Genomic DNA, 20,983 nt, shown 5'->3' on the forward strand with positions numbered 1-20,983 from the left:
CGCAGTGAGAGCACGAGGCAGCGCTGGTCCCAGCCCCAGCAGCTTCAGCTCCAGGCACCTTTGGCCCCAGCTGGGCGCCTGCCCAGGGCCATTTGCCCTCTGCACTGCAGTAACAGCAGGTGAGACAGCCTCAGAAACCCTCACTTTCCAGTTGCGAGGCAGGAAAAAGATGGGAGAGGCACAAACAATGAGATTCGCCCCTCTCACCCCGATGGCGAATTGGAACAGCGTGTACTCTGGCAGGACATGGACAGTTTACTATTCCAGTTACTGCTGGTTTATTGAGGGCGTCTGACAACTAATAAAAGTGGAAAGTGTCTCAGGTACTTGACTTAGGCTCTTTACTAGTTTAGCTCTCTCCCCCAAATGGACTGATTGCATCAGGCAGATAAGTGTACGTGTGTTAAGGGTTTGCTCTCGCTGCAGCCGCAGGAAGGCTCGGCTCGCTGTGCACAGGAACAAAGCACAGCCAAACAGGCTGAGAAGCTCCAGCAACAGATTTCCCCCTCACTGGAAGATTCCTGAATAGACTTGTCATGCTTTCAAACAAGGAGAATAATAATTTAATTGAAAACATCAACAAGAAAAGAGTGTAACAGAAAACATACTTCGATTTCCCACAGATTTTGGAACCAAAAATGTTTCAGAGCAAAGTCCAAAAACTGTTTATGAAGCACACCTGCTCTCTTCACTTCCTTAAATTACTTTTTTTTCGGTCAGTAAAACATCACCATAGTCCAGGTGAGAAAAGCAAAGGCACCCACTTTCACCTTAAGAATACACCTGGTAAAATATAAGCCTGTATGTGCACATCACACGTGTGCTATTAAACACAAATGTCTGAGAGACAGAAACACGCACAGGGTTGCAGGAGAAGAGGGACAGATCTGGCAGACCTGGTTTTAATGAATTCTACAAGAAAACAAAACTCACATTAGATTTCTTACACTCGTCCCAGCCTTCAGTAGAACACATCAATCTCAAAAAAAACAACTTACAAAACTGGTTTTATTCTCAGAATTGAGCTTGATAATGCCTGTTCTGCTAACTGATGAGACTGCCTTCTTCACATTGTGAATAATGACAGACTTGAGCAATGACCACCGCCCCCAGGTAAGAGGGCTTCCAATCGGTTGATCTCTGCTGCACCTACCCCATAATTTCAGATTCAGAATTGATTAAACTGTTCTGACAAAGCCAGTCATCTCACCGCCACGAAGCACAGACCTCCCAGTGAGCAGCAGAACATTTTTGCTTACAAGTCAGCACTGTTCAATATCATCTAGATAGTTTTTGGTAAATTTGGTTGCAGGATACCTTTCCACACTTTCAAAGATGGAAAAATGGAACAGCTTTTCCTAGACAAAGGCTTTTATTAGATGTTATTCAGAAATAAATCCTTCTCGTTTCCAGAGACATTTTCACAGTCTTCACAAAGTTTATATGGAATTAAAATGAAAACCCAACCAGTTCAGCCCTTCAGCTGTGACCAGCAGTGTCAACATTACAGCTAACACTCCAGGCCTCTCATTGCAGCAATGCTGCTGGCCATTCTGCGAGGCACACTTTTTGCAGCTTGCCTGTAGTCCTCTGGCTTTGCCTTCAACAGAGTTACAATATTTTGCAGTGTTCTTGATGGCTGAAGGCCAAGGGCATCCATCACATTTATTAGATAATCTGCAAGATGAAAGATAAACATGTATTTGAATGGGCAATAGGCTCTGTGCAAGCAGCACCCAAATAAAAATTGTTCTTCATGACAGCCAGAATTCTGTCACTGCTAGATCAAAACCACAGAAAAACCACAGTGTATCTGGAATCCAACTGTACTGGTGAGCATTTTTGGCTTCCTGTACACTAGTAGATAACTGTTCCCTTCAGAGGGCTGACACATTCTGCCACGTTTCATGATCTGCACCATGACATTCCCAGGGTGGTCAGTCACCATGGTCACAGATCACAATTGCATTTTCAAAGCTTTGGAAGTAACTTGTTACCAATCACTGCAGTGGTCTTGTGGTGACACTCTCAGGAGCTTAGGATAAGAAAAAAAATACCTCAAATTACTACAGAACCACTTTCCCAACACCTTCCTATAAGTCCTCCCTCAGTCACTCTGTTGGCGTGGGAGAAGACAGAAGCAGATATATGCCAACTGTCTCTCACTTTGCTCTTGAAGATTTCTCCATGCTGAAAGCAACTTCAGTCAAACACCTTCAGTGCAAAAGGGCTGTAAGTTAATCAAAGACAGATGCAACCAAACACAGCAAAAGCTGTGAACCACTCACTCCTCCATGCAATGTGCCAGATAAACACGCTCACATCTAAAGGAGAAACCCATACTGCAATTCCTAAAGCAGTGAAAGAGGCCACATGCCACAGCAACACTTCTCAGAACAACACGTGCACCAGCCTTACCAATGTCTGTGGAAAGTTGCTTTGTTGAATGCACTGTGAGCTCTGGTATCTGCAGGATGACCTCGCAGTAAGTCTGCATCGTAGCTCTGGCGATGGAGCCCAACCAGTAGTCAGCCATGTTGTCCAGCTCGGGCAGTTCATCTCCTGGACAGAAAATTCACATTAGCAGAATAGCAGATAGAGATCAGCAGTCTCACTCACTTTCATTTTCTGGTTTTGTAACCAGTCAATCTGTAAGTGTTGACTCTTTCTTCAATAAGAAGATAAGGGATTCATTAGGATTCAGTTTATCAGCTGTTTTTGGAGCAGAGCAGCTACAAATCTGCCATGATGCAAAGTAACATGGAAAGTTAGTTCAGGACGCAAAACACTTTGCTTTCTTCTTTCACTCCTCCAGACAATTTCTGAAGGGCTGACTGGTGAGCAGGCTGAGATCAGAGCCACTCCTTGGCACATTCTATAGGACCATCTTCAAGGCCCAGTTTAAAAACTAGAACAATGACAAAGACTCACAGCTTTTTTCAGCGTCTTAAAGGCACTCTGGGTTCATCAGTGTTTTGAAAACTAAGAAACCATTAAACATGTAAATGCTTCATGCTGATGAAATGTTAAAACCTAAAGTGTATATTCTCAGAAGGCTAGAAAAGAAGGTGAGAAATACCAAGTCCTACACAACGTTGACTGTCAGAGCAAACACTGACTGTCAGGAGACAAACCACAGCCAGTGATCCCAGGCTGCCAACCTGCTGACAAGTAGCACTGTTGTTAAATGCAACAGGATAAGAATAAAAGGTATGCAGAGCCATCTGAAGAATCAGTGTGAGCCAGAACTCAGCTTGCTGCAAGAAATGAATGAAAAAACATACAGAAAGAACTCCTTAGGGCTTCTGAAGTGTGTTCTAGGGAGAAAGTCTCAAGGAGGCAACTGCACCAGTGCTGTCTCAGCAGTCACTGCACTTCCTTCAGTGCGTGGTTTTTATCATTCCAGCTGGTATCTGACCACTAAAACTCAGGTAGCACAAGCAGCAGTGAAGCTTTAATGACTTTGCAGCTGGAGCTGAAACAGTATGGAAAAGACATTTAACTGAAGTGGTCAGCATTTCAGAATTGTATCCTTAATGAGCAAGATCATGACTACAGGGACAGAACACAGGGGTGGACATTAAGAAAATAAATTCTCAAAGATGCAGAACCTGTCCTGAAACAAGACAGACTGCAGAGAAGTTTCTGACCATGGGCTCCTACCCTTTATAACAGGTAGGCGTAGCTTAGCGTGTCGCAGAGGGTATAACTGGAGGTTTTTCCTGGATTTACAGAGAAAAGAGGTAGAGGGAAGGCCTGTTTACTAGCAAACAGCATTACCATCCTGCTTAAGAATAACCTTTTCCTGTGGAAAAGAGCTCAGTGAGTCCCCCTCTTTAACAAGAAATGAAGGGTCTTTGGTTATGAGCAGGGTCATGGAAGACTGCAGAGGCGCCCACATTCTGTTTGTTTGTTTAGCACAACAGCTGATAAATGTAAGATTAAGCTTATGGGACATTCTCTGCAGATTTCATCAGGGTCTGACAGCTGAGCTACTTCATGTTGGGTCAGATCCCACAGCAGCTGCCTTGAGAATCCCAGTTTGGATACTGTCTGGGGACAAGAACACACCACATAACCACTGATGCAGGGACATCACACAAGAGAGCCAGCCAAACTAACAATTCACTGTTCTAAACGTGGTTACAAGATCTCTTCACTTGTTCCTTGCTCTGCACTCCTGCACGGCTCTGGTGCATCATAGGACTTTTAGGAAGCTGATTTAAATCCCTTTATTGGCGTATCTTGAGAGAAACAAGCCCAGAAGGAAAAAAAACAGCCACTTTTCTGTGGAGTTAAAGAGTGGCCACGGAATGGAATCAGCACAAAGGAGAGGGCAGGACTGCAGAGCTGGAGCAAGGGTCCTCCTTCATCGGGCTGTTAGGCAGCCAAGCCACTCCGTGAACTGTACAGCAGTAGACATGATAAGGAGCAGAAGCCATAAAAGCTAAGTTGACAACCTGTTCAAACAAGACAATTCACAAGAATTTCCTCCCTGCCACCTCCCAGTACACAAATACAGCTAAATACAAACCAAGCACATTTTAATATTGTCAAATACAAAGCAAACAATGTTGAACATCAATAACTCAGATTCTTGTTCCGAAAAGCAGTGACACTGGGAAGCCTTTTCTGTCACTGGATTTTCATTTTGACACAGATTCTTAGCACTAGGCTGTGGCAAGAAGAATACAACCTAGCAATGAATAAAGCTTTGGCTATCACACCAAATTTGGCAAAGTTATCTCACCCCTCCACACAATAATGACAAAGGCAAACTTAGAAAATGGTATCAAGTGCTGACATCCTTATTTCAAGAAATACACGGAAATAGCAGAAACAGAGGAGAGGCAACAAAAACCACCAGGAACTGTAAAGCAAGTCTTAATGTGAGGCTCAAGGAGCTCCATTTACTTTATTCCCAAGTGGATTTAAAATGACTTGTTTTGCTTGAAGGCTGCACACAGACCCAGATGTCTTCTGTCTGAATGTAAGAGCTTTGGCACCCCAGTGCTTCCTTCTCTCCACTTGCAGGGCAAAAAGTGGTCCCCTGAGGACTAAATGAAACACAGCAAACTGCTTTTGAGCTTAATAGGAGATACTAGAGTAAAATGTACTGACCTGAAATATCAAGGGCAAAGCTCATTACTTAGCAATTCCTTCTTGCCAAAACAGCCATAAGACCAGGATTATCTGCAGCAATTAAGAATGTTTTCTCAAAAAGTACATTTGCTTTTAACAGGACCATGCAGGTCTGTTTCAACCTACCACATACACAAGCACTGCAGCAGTACAGGAGGTTTGATCGCAGCAAAAGGAGCAGAAAAATAGAAATGTTTTGGGTATCAGAACATTACTGAAGAACTAAGCAGTAGCAAAGGCCCAGGGCTACAACTGTTCAGCAGCACGTATCTGAGGAGTGCCTCAGCAGTAATGAGCTCACTCTACCCCAGCATCAGAAAGGTTTCACTGTTATTCCATCAGAAACAAAAAACAACAAGTCATAGTTACAGAGCAGCAAAAGCTATGCTAGAGCAAGATCAAAGCAGCCTCACTCCCTGCAGCTTCTCCTCCTCACACTAGGACTTCTGGCTCAAGGCATTCTCCTGCCTGAAAACCAGTTCTGCAAAATTCACTGCAAAATACCTTATTTTTGGCCTGATCCATTCCCAGAACTCATTTACCACACCACCAAAGCAAAAGGTGCAAAGCCAGAGACAGTAGCAGCCCAAGCTCCAACTGAAGCCACCACAGATCTGTGTTGCGAGTGAGCACCCCAAAAACAATGGTAATGACAGCACACTGCCCTCAAAGGACAAGAGACAACAGATCAGGTACTCACACTACATGTCAGAAAGCACCTAGGATATTAGGTGCTGCTCCAGCTATCATACCATAGTAATTCATACCCTGCATCCAGTGCAGTTTTAATGAACAACGAACTTAAATAAGCTGGATCTAACGCTTCCAGTTTGAACAAAACTACAAAGAAGTTTTAGTTATCATTTAGAGACTCTTGGAAGAAACAGCACAAGCAGGTGGTAGAAAACGGATCTCAAACAGCTTTGTTACTGTAACAGATCATACCTACATAAGGTCAAAAATATGAAAACTTTCCACCAGACACATCATCTTTGGTTTCACCTCACCTTGTTCTGGGGGATAAGGCAGTTTTCCAGCATGTAATGCCAGTTCCAAAGCAGAATCCTCCTGAGTGACAAATGGTTCAAGGTGGAGAGGAAGCGACATAATATATTGCCCAATCTAGAATAAAAGCACAAAAAGCTGAGTCACCAAACAAATGTGAAGCAAGTGCTCTGTTTGAGAAAAAAGCAAACCACACCTGAAAGCAATTTGCTGCTGAATGGTGTTATTCAGAAAGACGCTTGGAAATTCAGTAGCAACCTACTCTTGAAACTTTACCTGATAACTTCCCAGGAACTTTCCAAACCTCACTGAAGTCCTCATATAGCTAAAATGAGAACTACACACAATAAAGTTATCTCCCAGCTTGGCTGAATACCCCTTTCTATTAAATAAAGTTTAAAAACATAAGCTGGCAGCTAATTGTAATATCTGAACTGCAAAGTCAGCAGGAATTTAGAACACCAACCAGAAGAACGCAAATGGAATTTCCATGCTGTTCAGCAGCACGTATCTGAGGAGTGCCTCAGCAGTAATGAGCTCACTGTACCCTTCAGCTCAGGACACCCCAGCATCAGGAAGGTTTCATTGTTACTCCATCAGAAACAAAAAACAACAAGTCATACAGGGATTAGAAAGGTAAGAGCTCAAGCGTTTTTTGGCTTCACAGTATGATTAAATCACTCCAGTACACACTGCAGGAATTTCTCTGCTACACGAGCTGCATTATTAAGCTATGCTCAGTATTCACCACTACAAACAGAAGTGGACGTTTCCCATCCCGACTTACAAGAGTTAACAGTGAAAGCAGCACAGCTCAATTAAGAAGCTCTCCTTGTGCTCCCAAAGTTATTTTGCTACTCCAGGATTTGACAGAGATCTCACAAAAGCTACAAAGAATGGCACGATTAATGAGGACTTGGCCACAGAGGATCTATCACCATCATATTACAATTTAAACAAATACTAAGATTTTGCTAAGAAACAGTGAAACATAGGAGAGATCCCTTCCCCTCAGAGTTGGGCTCCCAGTAACTATCCTCTCATGCTCTTACATTGCTGATATATTCTAGAGGAGTCAGGCTGAAATTTGGCAGGTCCTCCGTCAGGGTCTCACCAACGCCACCAGAGGTCCAACTCTGTAAAGCAAACAAACAGCAGAACAAATCTATGGTTTTTGGAACACAAAGTCTATAAGCATTCTGGGAAGGGACCACTCAGAGACACAAAGACTACTCATGAACTTCTAGAAATCAGAAGACAGATAGTGAAAAAGCTGCTTCTCTCGTCCTCCCACAGCCCCAAAACATACACACCCTTTTCACATAGAGACCTATAGGAAATACATGCTCACATGGGTTAGAAAAACAGCATCTCAAAAAAACCATCAGACACAGCTGTCTGCCACAAATGCTGTTTCCCACTGAGCACTGCTCAAGGGGAGAAAGGTGATACCGTAGGGAAACTTTCTGAAAATGAGAAAGGTAAGCAATATTGAGCTGTACTCCATCCTAAGGTATCCCATGGGTAAACCCCACCACAGAGTAGAACAGTGTTCCCATTACTCACCTCCATCTTTGAAACAAGTAAGAGCTGTTGCTTGATGCGAAGAAACACGGAATCAAAAGCCAAGTGGTGTGCCAGCTGGTTGAGGCGGCTTAGCGCAGATCGAGATGAAGACAGCAAGTTGTGGTTACTCGTACCTTTCTCCTAACACAAACACACAGATGAAGCTTTACTCACAGATGACACTGAGCTGATGGCAGAAAAGCTACGTTTATGTTCTCGACGGGGTCTTCGTTTGGCCATCCTAATAAAAAGAGCATTCCTCTGCCATGCTAGAGCCTGTTTCCTTCAGGATGCCCTATTCCAACCACTTATTTGCCATAGAAACCAAGTATTGCTTCCTGAAATTTCTAACAAAAAATTCAGCATCACTTTCCAGCCACACCAGGTGCCAGCACAGGCCAGATAGTGAGAAATGATTCCTCTAAGTGTTTTACATGAACAGCACACATAAAACTGTATAGTAAAAGTTTAAAGTCAACATACTTATGGCACAGCTGCACAAACTGCAGGTAAATTCAGCACAAAAGAAATCAAAACATTTTGAGAAAATAAGAGACAAATCATAAAATTGACCTCACTGTTGCAAGTCCATGATGACAGCAAACATAAAACTCAGCTCTACAAGAAGACACAGTCGTTATGCCCTGTTCACAAATGCAAGCATGAATGATCTTGCAGAATTATATTTCAGAATAGATATGGTAGTGGAGTATAAGTGGCAAAGAAAGTCTTGAGAAGACGTGGAGCAAAATTTGAGATCTCCATCATCACCACCATCATCCCAATGCTTTCTGTGACAGAATCTCCCCCACCTGAACAGATAGGAGTTTGTTCACAAAACAGACAGGAAATGGGAAAGAGATGAAACGAGCCCAGATTTCCTAGGTTTGAACGTTTCATTTCTCAGCAGATCGATATTAGAACATAGCCCATCAGAAGATTAAACATAATCACTCTGATGAGGGAATCCAGGCCTCATCTGCCAACCGTGCACCCAACAGCAGCTTCTTATGAAGGCAGGCTCTCTCCACATCAGCTACCTTCAGGGTGTACAGTGTTTCCATAAGGCTGGCATACTCAGACGGATTCTCCTTTAAAAGGTAATTGTATTCCTGCCAGGGATTCTTCACACTGCTCTTCTTTTCTGTAACACTGGTATCCTGAAAGCCAGAAAAGCTGCAGGGGCTGTAGGAGTCCGAGAGATACTTCCCAGCAGTTGACAAAATCCTAAAAACAAGTGCAAACAGTCACCAGCAACATTCTGTAGAATTTGCACTGCTGTCTTCCTGTTGCTCCAAGGAAAATCCCTGGCAGCATCTCAACATAAATAAGAGAAAAAGTAGCAATCAGAACTACTGGGGCCTCTGACTCAGTCACCCTTTTGACACAGTCTCTGATTATAGCTCTACCCTCTCCTGGGAGATGACAAGTGATTCAGTTGCATACCTTCACTCCCACAGCTGGAAGACTGCAGCACAGATGGCTCCACAGCTTCCTACTGAGCACCGTACTGCCCAGTGATCCCTCCAGAGACAGAGGGAAAAAAAACAATTACACTGAATGTTAAATTAGGAGAAAAAAAAAAAGTAGCAAAATCACTGCAAAAAGATAATGCAGAGATTTCAAAGTATTGGTAGGAATGTTTTGAAACCAGGTTTTCACAGCTTCCAGAAGGGAAATATATAGCAATAATAGGACACTCCCTTCTACAGAGCAAATTAAGCCCCATTGCCTTTGGGGTCTCAGAAGCAGTAGATGCAGGCCATAAATCTTTCCTCTGGTTTGATCATGAGGTAACTCAGGGAATGCATTTATGAACAGCTTAAGAGCAGAAATCATGGTACTCCTGTCCAAATCCCTTTGTCCTTTGCACTGCACAGTTTTTGACCAGACAGACTCAGACTGCTGTCTGCCAATCTAAATGAAAAGCATTCCTCTTCAAACAAGGTTACTTTCTGGTCATATCACCAAACTGACCAAACTCACCTCATGGATCAGCTTAACACACCTGCAAAACTGTACCCAGGGTACTGGGGACTGCATCCTGGCTTACTTGTGGCAGTTATATTCATAACATGTATACATACATATCTATATGAATATATATTCACATAGACATATACCAAATACATGCTATATATGAATATGTTTTTCAGTACAAGGTCTTCCAGGCAAGACAGGAGAAACTAAAAAACATATGCAAGTTTTTCATTGTTCAAGAACTGCTAAGTGCCTTTAAGCATCAATGCTGCCCTTACATCCCTTCAAGGGAGAGAGCCTTCACTGCTGGCAGGCACCAATCACAGCCAGCTCTCACTCTACTGTGCAACTCAAAGACTGCACAAATAGTGGGATGAAAAAGGGAGCAGAGGGCTCTCCAAGTCTAGAAAATATGGGACAAACCCCTGGGTGCTGCAGGCTGCTGTGTACTACATCACATACAGCCTCTTTAGTCAGAATAAAGCATCTGAACATAGAAGAGGCTGAACAGTGCACTGCTTACAAGCAACAGAAGACCAACACGCTACCTGCACTTTAGGCTCCTCATGTTACAAGGAATTGATTGGTCAAGGCACACATAGGTGCATACTGGCAAATGATTCACACCCCATGTCATTGGGGGAGGGGAGGGCATAAGAATAACGACAAGGTGATCCAGTGGAAAATTCCTTCATCAGCAAAATCCAGTCCATTTGATACCCAGCCAGGTGAACAAGACACATCATCCATGTGTCCAAGGAAATGGATTCTTATAACTGTCTCAGAGCACAGAATTGAGTGAAACACTTTCTGATCCACCTCTGATGCTTCAAAAGATGGGGAGAAAACAATCACTGTGGCTTTTTTCCCCCTCTACAGTCTACAGAGCAAAAGCACACTGGGATTTATTTTGTCTTGTTATCCATTGTGACACCTTATGTATTCAGTTCAGCAATGCTTACCTGTTGGCCAGTTGCTGCTCGAAGTCTCCACACTGACGAAGGAGCTCACCACAGGTAGTAATTATTCTGGGAAAGAACACGACAAACACATATTTTGTAATTTTAGGCAGATAATGCCAGAGCCCTGGAGAACCCACCTAACAAAGGCGTAAATACATTTTTAAAAATGAAATAACCAAACCAGAGTCCTCAGAGGACAACTTTTAACACGGCTACCAACTCTGCACCCATTGCTTAACATCCTGCTGTCAAACTTTTGTCAGACAGCCTCATCCACACATTATTTACTGTCATCATGGCTAATACCAGCTCAGCGTCACTGGGAACATTTCTAAGAGCTGCTGGTATTTCAAGTGCTATGACAGGCAGTCTTGCCCCAGACTGGGGGTGGGGGGGGGTCTCACAGCCCTTACTGTGCCAGCAGCAACCTGAAACCCAGCCACTAATAGTAGTGCAGTTAAGTAGGCACAGCCCTGCATTCTGCACTAAGAACTTGCGTAAACTGACCCCACGTAATTCCTTTCTAACTGATAGAAAATCAGTTCTGGGACAGGCAAAAAAAATAAGTCTCCTTTTACCGAACAGAGTTTTGGAATGCAGTCCAGTCCTCCTGAAAAAGGGAGTCTGATGGAATATCATCCAGTTTACATTTCTTTCGTATCGACTGCAATGTATTTGTAAAGTCAGATGTGTACCTGTAATGAGAAATGGAGAAAAGGCAAGTACTGGTGTGAGAAAGTCCAGAGAGCAACTTATTGCAGATCCTGTGATGTACAGTAAGTGGTCTACTCTACAAGAGTGAAGTAAGAACCAGAAATATTACAAGAGTTCAGAAGAAACACTGTTGTTTCAGCCCAAGCATGTGAAAACCTGAATAGCCACTGTCCACTGAAGCCTACGTTAGAAGTCAGGGAGAAACTCACATTGCGTGCTTGCTACTTCAATTTGCTGCGTATGGGTTATTAGGAACTCCTCACACTTGTGACGATGCATGAGCAAGACATTTTTGTTATCACTGCACTAATCACCTCTCCTAGGAGGGAGCAGACAGTTTATAAGACTGCTCCAACATCACTTGGCCCTTGTTCCAGGAACACAGTGACAACAATCTCATGAATTTGTTTTCTCAGCTACTCCCCAGATGAGAACAAATTTAAAAGAACATTTTGTTTCTCCCCCTCAGACTTATTTTCTTTTTCTAAATGATGCCCATAAGCTGATGGCATGCACAGTACTATGTAATTGCCTATAAAGGAGATGAGGTCAGAGAAGTGTGCTCTTCGCTTCCCTCTTCCCCCTAGAACAGCAAGGTAACAGCTCGTGAGCAACTCTTTCAATATCAAGAAAGAATAAGGAAGTAATCAGCACTGGAATACCATCTAAATGGGCTGTCAATTATATTATAAGGCAAGAACTTAAGGTGAATATCACTCACAAGGGTGTCTTGCATGTACAGACAGTCTGTGAATACAAAGTCGCTTGTCTCAATAAATGCTTACTTCCCCAGAAAGCTCTACTTTCATCAATTTAGTTTTTCTTATATTCTGTCTTTGGAAACATTTCCCCTCCCAAAAGCATTTACTAAAAAGCAAAATTCAGCCCAACTAGAACAGAAAACAGCTGAGGGACATTTTCCAAGGTCCTCGAATTTCCCACTAAGAAACAGTCACTGTCTGAATTAAGTGATAGAAGGGGATATCAAATGACACAAATTAAAACTATAGATACCTTCAGCACCCAGCCACCTTTCATCAACTACAAAGTCACTGGCCACAAGCCAAACACTTGCTACTCCCTTAGGATACATGCAGCAGTGTAATTAGCAGCACCTTACTTTGCAAACAGAGCTTTCAGGGCCTTGAGGAGCCCACACACTCCCAGTCCATCAGTGAGTTTAATGCAGTTGTCAATGGCTCCAGAAGCCAGAATGAAGAGTTTGCTGACTGAATGATTCAGTTCCTGGACACAGTCAATTACTTCCCAGTGTTCCTAAATAAAAACAAAAAAAGGTTGAAAAGCTGAAGCCACCTCTGGATTGGCAGCAATATCTGATGAAGTTTTTCTCCAGCATATTTAGCAGATCAACATGGTGCCTGTTAAGGGGTAAAAGAGCAGAAAAAAGGAGTTATCTCAGCAAAATTTATGTAACACTAACTAAATACACAGCAAACAGGAAATACTGCCAAAAAGTTAAAGGAGAAAAGAGAGCAGTGGCTCTACCAAAGACCCTCGTATTTACTAGAAGTTTCAAGCCTCTCCCCTCATAGACGAGCACAGAACACTGCATTACCAAGGGCACTGCACTGATCTGAATGAGCAGATTTTCTTCTTCTAGGTCTCCATACTTGAGTTGAAAGGGCTTGTATGGATGATACACCGCTTCCACCAGTTCCATCACTTTTACCAAGTTCAGCTCCTCTACAAAGAATCAGATGTTTAGTCTACAAGTAAATGAACGCGCCATTAAGAACTTTATTTCAAGCAACATCCATGAGTTCAAGCAGATCACTCTGCCTATGTAAGCTTGCAAAGTTGCCCAACAACTCCAAGTCTCACTTACAAAGATTTTTATTTTTAAGCAAAATTATCATCACTGCCTGCTTCTTAAAACCAAGATGTTGTGTCTGAACAAGCACCTCAGGAAAATCAATAACTGCTCCAAAACAGCCTGGGTGGCAAAAATCTATTAAATATTTCAATTTACAGTAAAGTATTGAAGTTGTCTGAGGGGTGAAACACGTTACAGTCACAACTCAAAAAGAGTACAATCCTGATTTATCAGAATGTCTGGTCTGTATTTGAAGTAACTGGCAGTAATTCAATTTACTTAGGTCTACTACTTCATTATGTTCATCAGCCAAGGAACCTTGAGCTTAGGCTCTCAGCTGAGCAGGGAGCTGCACCAAACTCAAACAAAAGCCTGGTTTGAATGATTACTTCTTGAATCAGAACCGAACACCAGTTTGTTGCCACAAAGTTTTGCCAAACTCAAATTAGCACCAAACCAGAACTAGTTTGAATTCCGATTATAAGCAAAAGCCTTCACACCTTACAGCCAGCCAAAGAATGGGATGGGTTATCCAAAGCTCATGCAGACTCCATGCCTGGATACTTTCAAGATCAGACTAGAGAGTAAAACACGAAATACAGCCTGAGCTCCTAGCGGACCTTGATCTGACAGGAGGTCAGGTTAGATCATCTCCTGAGGTCCCTTCCAACTTGAATTATCCTATGAATCATAACTGAACCCTCCCCTCACTAAGTAGGAACTGGTTTGACCCTGTCCTGATGAGTCATTAGCCTTTCCATTCTTAAGATATTTCTTGTTCCCAAACATCTCACCAGACAGCATAAGAAATGGTAATAAAGAACAAAACCTCTTTTTTTTTTTTTTTTAAGCAAACAAACAAACATACCCACTCAGGAAACAGTTCAGCACCTGTCTTCCTATTCTATCATCTTCTAGGATGTGACATCATTTGTCCAATTTCTTTTTAATTTCTTCTATTATGACCCACAAATTAAGCCAAGCCAAGGATATAAAATGACTGATGAGTACACAATCACGAAGGCAACAAAAACAGACACAATTACAGTAATACTCCCTGAAACTACCCAGTAATCATAATTTACATGATCAAGTAAGAATATGGGTTTTAATAGCTCAAGACAATGTTATGAAGAATCAAAACAGGAAACACAGTAATAAAAATGCTCCACTTTAGGATTTTCCCATACCTAGTCCTTGAAGGGTCCCTACCAGATTAACATAAGATTATAAATAGCCTACAGTTCAAGTTAAGTATAAACCTATGTAAATACTGCATCTTTGTGGTCTGTGGGAATTATTCACCAAATCACGGTCAAAACGAGGTGACAAACATCACAGGGTCAGGAAAATGTTGGTTAGTTGAATCACACGTTAGGGATGGTGCTAAAGAATAAGCTGCAAACAGTTCAGAAATAGTACTTGGTCTATCAAATACTATCAAGTACTAAGATTATTGATTGATCTATCAATACATCAATTCATAATCCAGGATCAATAGAAAAGCTGCCAATACAACTTAAAAATCCAATGGAAGAGAAAACTTATTTGAAATTTACTTATTTAGTACGGTGTTACTTAATTCCAGGAACCTCCTCAACTTTAATTCTTTGTAGTCTTTCACAACTGGTTCCATGGTTAGCTTCCTCAGAGATTATTTCCTCAGCTGCTAGGTAGAAGAAATGCTAATGCTTGTAAAAGGAAAACTGCTAAATATTATTTACCCAAGGCAATAAGCATACTTAGAAAAGGTCTGCTTTAGTAAACTCATTCAGTACCGTGTCAATATGTTTAGCCTGAGTTGTACACACACACACACAAATAACACACACACACACAAAAGTACAAATGCCATGTGAGTGGTAAATCCTATAGAAGATGTAATCTCTCCCTCCATGTGAAACTAAACAAAATCTCAGAACGGAGATGTACAGAAGTGCTGACATAACAGTGCAATAAAAATTCAGTGCAGAAGCCCTACTGAGGTTTGGCAGCATGGCCATTTCCAGCCCTTTTGCAAAGTGGACAGTGGCATCATAGAGCTCCAGCAGCTTGCTCAGCTTGGTTTCCTGGCCCGTTCTCTCCATAGCAGTGCTGAGGCAGACAGGGATGGATGGCACCAACGCTCCTAGGGTTTGAATCAGCAACACAGTCACAATTTCATGGGGTTTCTTGAAAACCTGCAGTAACAGAAAAGCTATTAGCAAAAGCACATTATCACAGAGGAACACAACAGGCAGCAGAGAGCAGCAGACAGCTTCCAGACAGAGCCTCAGTGTACAAACCGCACATCACTGTCTCTGCAAAGACACTGACACACTGCCCTACTCCAAACCAAGTGAGTTCTGTCAGCTGAGAGGCTGGTACCTCCCCTCCTCACCCCAAACACAGGCTGTTGCCCACCAGCAGGAGCTGCCCTCACACCAGCAGCACCATATCTCAGCACGACCGAGGCAGTCTCCCTTCCTCCTGAAGGAGAGGGGCACATGGTTGTGCAAATGCTGTCAGCAGACAGAGGATGCTGAAGCCAGGAAGTAAACAGCTGGAAAAGAAAGCAGCAAGAAACTGGACTGCTGGAAAGAAGCAGGCACAGGAGAACTGAATGCTATTTGGCACTGTCACTGCCCACATTACCAGACACTACCAAAGAACTTTCCAAATCTCACAGAAATGCAAGAAACATCAAACGTATTCCCAAAATAGGGCTGAAGTGATTCTCCTTCCATAGCTTAAAAAGAACTATCAATTGGCGACAGACAGTGATATACAGATGGAGAAGATGGCATTTTGGGAACTAACAGACTGCAGATGCCTCAAATGACATAATCCCAGCCAAAACAAACTGAACAAAACCCCACCAATGGTAAAAAAGCAAAGAAGGTCTGCTAACACAGTGAGAATCTCACTGACCTAGCATGCAGGCCAGCTGTTACTGAAAGCCAAGTCTACAGGTACTTTACTATTGAAACTGCACTTTGAATGCAGCAGCAAATGGTTCGTCAAAAACTGAATTCAGCAGAACACAGGCACTGTAGTCACTGGAATAATCAGCTGGCAAAGAATGGTGTTTGAGAACAGTGCACTCAGTTTATGCAGGTGTGTTGGAAAAAAATACACACGTGGGTAAGCTGTGAAGCAATAGTACTGTGTTATAAGCCAAATTGGTGGTCAGATAAGCAGAAGTCAGCACTGAAAAGGCTAGTAAGACTGTAGTCAGCTGGAAACTTTTATTTACATGCACCACCCTCAACTCTAGTAATATAACATGCATTACAGCCCTTCACTGAGATTCTTGCCAACTATTCCCTCTCAGTTGCTCTGAAAGCTGGGATCACCAGCAGTCTCCTGTAGCAAGGCCACCACAGAAACTAAGAAGCAGGAAAGAAGTCCAACGATTCTTCAGAAAGCAGAAGCACACAGTGTAAATGACACAAACCTTGTGCTGTGTGCCATTTCTCTCTTTCAATCCCCAGTTTAAAAAAAATATCTACTAACATGTAAGAAAACACCTGATCCATAATTCAATCAAGTCATTAGGCAGAAAAAATACATTGCAAGAAAACACCGAGCTCCTTTGCAGGACAAGGCTGAGCACTTGGGAGCAAGCTTTGTAACATAAAGATAAGAATCTCCTACCCTTCATGGATGAAAAACTCTTACAGGCTTGATAATATGAATACATTTCTTCATTTAACTGAAGAAAGACAACAACTTTTGGGGATCACACATTATTCTTGTCAGGAAAAACTTCAAGGAGTGATAGCAGAAGCCCCCCCAGTATCTTATTCCAAGTGACACAAATCGCTCCAGTATGACCTTGAGGGTTTCCTCTAGGATAAATCAGCTGGGGCATTTTAGCTGTCATGCAGCAGAACATATTTGCAACACCAACAAATTAGATTTAACTTAAGATACAGATGAAAACGATAGAGCAGCTTTAATGTCAATAACACAGCAACCTTGCTGTTGGTAGGACACCAGAAATCAAATCTTGTCTCAGAAGTTAGACGAGACTGAAAAGTTGCAAGCCCTGCCTTACACTGACAGCACACAGGACAACTGAAGGAGTGAATACTGATGAATTACTCTGAGCTTTATGAGAATGAAGAGCGTGGTCACTCTTGTCCTCTCCCACACCACCTCTCCCACCAGTATTACAGAGTGACTGCACCTGTGTTGCCCACTGAAGTTGTGAGTGCCACGTCCCCAGCAGTGTGTCATACAGTTCAGTCAGCTGGCGATTCAAGCTTAAGTCACTCTGGCAAAGATCCTGCCACACTGCCACCAGCTGCACCTGCAGGGGTAACAAGAACCATTCAGAGAGGAGAACCAACAGCTCAGAGATCTTGATTTTGTTATTGCAAACCAAGATCTTCTCAAGCAAAGCTCTTCTGCTAAAACAATGCCCACCTCGACTCTCCTCTCCGGATCTTAACGTAACGCTCTGCTATAATTCAGCACCACAGAAGAAACCAACTTTCAGCGTGAAGCTGGAGGCTTCTTAGCTGATTCAAAGTTTTAATTAACATTGGTATTTGACTCATAAAATGAGACTGTAACCGATACCCCCACATAATAGTTGAAATACCTGGCAAGCTCTAGCCTTGAACTTAATCCTCAAAAGTCACAGTCATGAGAGAACTGCTGAGGATCAGGTTATGGCTACAGAACTGTCTGGAATTCCAACTTTTAATCTTACCTGAAAAGAGTTCACAGAAGTCAGCAGCTGGAGGTTGCAGCAATAAAGTTATTACTGACATTGTCACCTCCAAGAAAAGCAAAGCAAGAACAACTACAAGTCCCAGAGATAACTCAAGCGGAACGCACATATCCTATGCCTATTTAAAAACAGAAACACAAAGCCCTCAACGGAGGATTACTTGCAAAACATGAGGAGTGACCAAAGTTGTTAAGAGCCAGGAGAGGTTCGAGACCTGAAGATAGGTTCCGTCTTCTTTGAACAAAACAGGTAACGCGATGTAACAGCTCCCCCTACAGCCTAAGCCAAGTAAGCATTCAAGTTTTCATTTCTCCTCATCATTATCCAAATACTTACTTTGTGACACTTATAATAATAAGCAAGAAGCTGAGGCATTCGATCAATTTCAGTGAAGACCTTCACAAACATTTTTGCCTGATCTAATTAAAACAAAACAAAAAATAAATAGGCAGTTAACAATCTCTAAGTAATGATGAAACATTACACCTACAAAAGATCACATCCCCAGAGCAAGAGAAATCTTTTCTTAAGTGAACATGCACAGTGGCCCATGAAGAAGGACACACTTTAACCTTCTGTTTGCTCATCTTCTCAAACAGGAGCAAAACTGCCTAAAATCCCCTTTCACATAAGAACATGCAGCAGACTTATGATGAATTGATTTAATGTCGTAACAAGCAAAAGCTTCCAGCATAAGATGGATAAAACCAGAACAATTCCTAGAAGGAAATTATTTTCCAGGAAGAAAAAAAGCTGCTATCTACAAAACTAAAAGACACCTATAAAGTCATCCATTTTGCTTTCACTGATCTTCAAATTGCTGTCTAAATCAGCAGCCTCAAAACTGACTGAGGACACAGCCTTTTATACAAAGCCTTTAAACTCAAGCTCTTTACAAGTCTGTTTTGTACCACAAGGGTAATGACTACAGTTCTCTCTAGAAAATGCTTATGGGGTTAGAGAAACTACTAATGAGACCCTTCTTCTTTTCTAAAAAGGGCCCAGAGAGGAGATGCACTAAAACACAGAGTCATTTAAGTGCTTTGCAGCTATGGAAGTCAGAGAATACAAGCTCTCTGATGACACGTATTACCTTCAGAGGAGCTGGCAACCAGCTGCACCACAAAAAGCACACAACCTGCAGCCACAGGCCTTTAGGACACACATCTCCTTACCCAAATATTTTACTTTTTGAATAAAAACTCTGCACCGATAGCAAATGACATCAAGTCTCACTGACCTACAGACTGAGAGTTAAAAGCAGCCACAATCTGTGGGCTGGCCATGGCCTCCAGGCGGTTCTTCAGAGCCTCAAGGTGCACACACTTCTCAGAGTAATCCGGCGTATCCACAAGCATAGCCAAACTGCTCTGCATACTTGTTAGCTTGGCTGAAATTGCAGATACATCCTGCCACCAGGAAAGGAAAACCAGCTTACTGAATGTTGTGACGTTACAAAGCATTAATGCCTGTTTCTTAATGACATCTTCAAATCACTTCAACAATCTGCTTTTAAAGTTTTCTTAGAAACCTGAAGGGCCAAAGACCAAAATAACCCTGTGGCCTCTACCTGTGTTTTAAGGGTCTCTTCAATATCTGCACTTAATGTAGTCCATTTGTCTGCTTCCTGAAGAGACTCGGCAGCCAACTGCATTCTAGATTTCACTCGGTCAATCTCTACCAGGACCTAGAAAATTAAAAAAAAAAAAAGAAAGAAAAATAAAAAGTATTGCCTGTTGATACAAAAGATAACTGCCATGGCTGCTTATAGTATGGGAGTTATTTTTAGTTTGGATTTTAAAACGGTGAATTGATCACAGCTGTTACAAGGAGACAGGAGTTGGCTAAAAGAGCTGGCAATATTAAAATAACTTCCCAAAGCCAAACAACCAGAGGTTTGCTCAAACCCTCAATTTATACTTCTGCAGCCACTTGGCCTGATGCTGCGTACCCAGTTATCAGCAGGGAGAACCCTGGGCCATCAGTGTTACAACTGATAGCAGTAGCTGTGCTGTTTGGCTGTGCATGATGACAGACATGAGAATAGGAAAAAAGATGGATATGAGGACAGGCTGCAAGAGCTGTTCAGCCTGGAGAAAAAAAACGCTCCAGGGAGACCCGACAGCAGCCTTTCAGTAACTAAACTGTAAGAGGACAGATTCCTCAGCAAGGTCTGCTGCGATAAGGGGAAACGGTTTCAAACTAAAACAGGAACGATTTAGATTGGATGTGAGGAAGAAGTGCCTTGCAATGAGAGCGGTGAGGCAGCGCCCCATCCCTGCACACAGCCATGGTCAGGCTGCCCAGGGCTCTGAGCACTGATGGAGCAGGGCGTCCCTGCTCAGTGCACGGAGCGGCACCAGATGGCCTTCAGAGGTCCTTTCCAACTCAAGCGATTCCACAACACGCAGGCTGTGCTGCTGGTGCTTTTCTCTAGCACTAAAAGAAGCCGTGTCGTGCACCTTCAGCTCAAGGGACCGCTGAGAACAAACAGCTCTACGAACGCAGGACTCCACGCGTTGCTGCAGTCACCCAGTGCGGCGGGCGCCCACCTGCATCGACTGCGCCGTGTCCTCCTCAAACCTCCTGATGTCCTCCTTCACCAGCACCATCTGCTCCCGCAGGAAGGCCGCCTCCTGCCGCAGGGCCTCCACCTCTCGCAGCACCCTGGGCATGCTGTGCAGGGCCTGCTGGCTGGCTTCTGCGGGACGGAACGGCACAGGGGCACGGCGCTGAGAGCCGAAAGGAGCCGACCCCTCCCGCACACGCCCGCCCGCGTCCCCGCCGCCCGCCCGTCACCTTCCACCACGTTGTTGACCTCCTGGATGAACACCTGCAGCTTCATCACCAGGGTGGAGGCGTGAGCGTCCGCCTGTCCGGCCGCGTCCTGCTGTCCGGCCCTGAAGGCCGCGTTCACCCAGCTCTTCACCTCGAAGTCATCGGCCATAAAGCGAGAGATATCCATGGTTCCGCACCGGGCCCAGCAGGCAGCGCGTCCCGTCCCGCCCCGCGACGCGGCACCGCCGTCCCGCCCAGCACGGCGCTCCGCCCCAGCACGGC

General features: G+C 43.4%; 1 protein-coding gene across 2 annotated transcripts; it reads right to left on the reverse strand.

The window, feature by feature from the left end:
* Positions 1–584: 584 nt before the first annotated feature.
* Positions 585–20,888, reverse strand: COG7 (component of oligomeric golgi complex 7). Of its 2 annotated transcripts, none has more exons than XM_090151215.1 (17): positions 20,723–20,888; positions 20,476–20,624; positions 19,494–19,610; positions 19,164–19,332; positions 18,260–18,342; positions 17,290–17,497; positions 15,185–15,331; positions 12,946–13,073; positions 12,490–12,644; positions 11,234–11,350; positions 10,656–10,721; positions 8,754–8,940; positions 7,714–7,854; positions 7,200–7,283; positions 6,150–6,264; positions 2,419–2,562; positions 585–1,677 (listed from the first exon to the last, which is right to left on the reverse strand). In XM_090151215.1, the coding sequence occupies exons 1-17, from the start codon at positions 20,886–20,888 to the stop codon at positions 1,511–1,513; spliced, it is 2,343 nt and encodes a 780-aa protein (XP_090007341.1). In that variant the 3' UTR covers positions 585–1,510. The 2 variants fall into 2 exon arrangements, with proteins under 2 accessions (XP_090007341.1, XP_031462860.1); XM_031607000.2 differs by having other exon boundaries at positions 590–1,677; positions 15,185–15,383; positions 17,375–17,497.
* Between the last annotated feature and the right edge of the window lie 95 nt (positions 20,889–20,983).

The sequence above is a fragment of the Phasianus colchicus genome, chromosome 16 (assembly GCF_987193195.1).
Source record: "Phasianus colchicus chromosome 16, bPhaCol1.hap1.1, whole genome shotgun sequence".
NCBI classification, from domain to species: domain Eukaryota; kingdom Metazoa; phylum Chordata; class Aves; order Galliformes; family Phasianidae; genus Phasianus; species Phasianus colchicus.

Bases quoted from the DNA above. Each gene is read 5' to 3' on its own strand.
- COG7 (XM_090151215.1), bottom strand. From the start codon at position 20,888: ATGGATATCTCTCGCTTTATGGCCGATGACTTCGAGGTGAAGAGCTGG. The intron at 7,284-7,713 runs GTGAGTAATGGG...TTTGCTTTACAG, and splicing joins TACTTGTTTCAAAGATGGAG to AGTTGGACCTCTGGTGGCGT. The intron at 1,678-2,418 runs GTAAGGCTGGTG...TTCATCTTGCAG, and splicing joins GCAACTTTCCACAGACATTG to ATTATCTAATAAATGTGATG.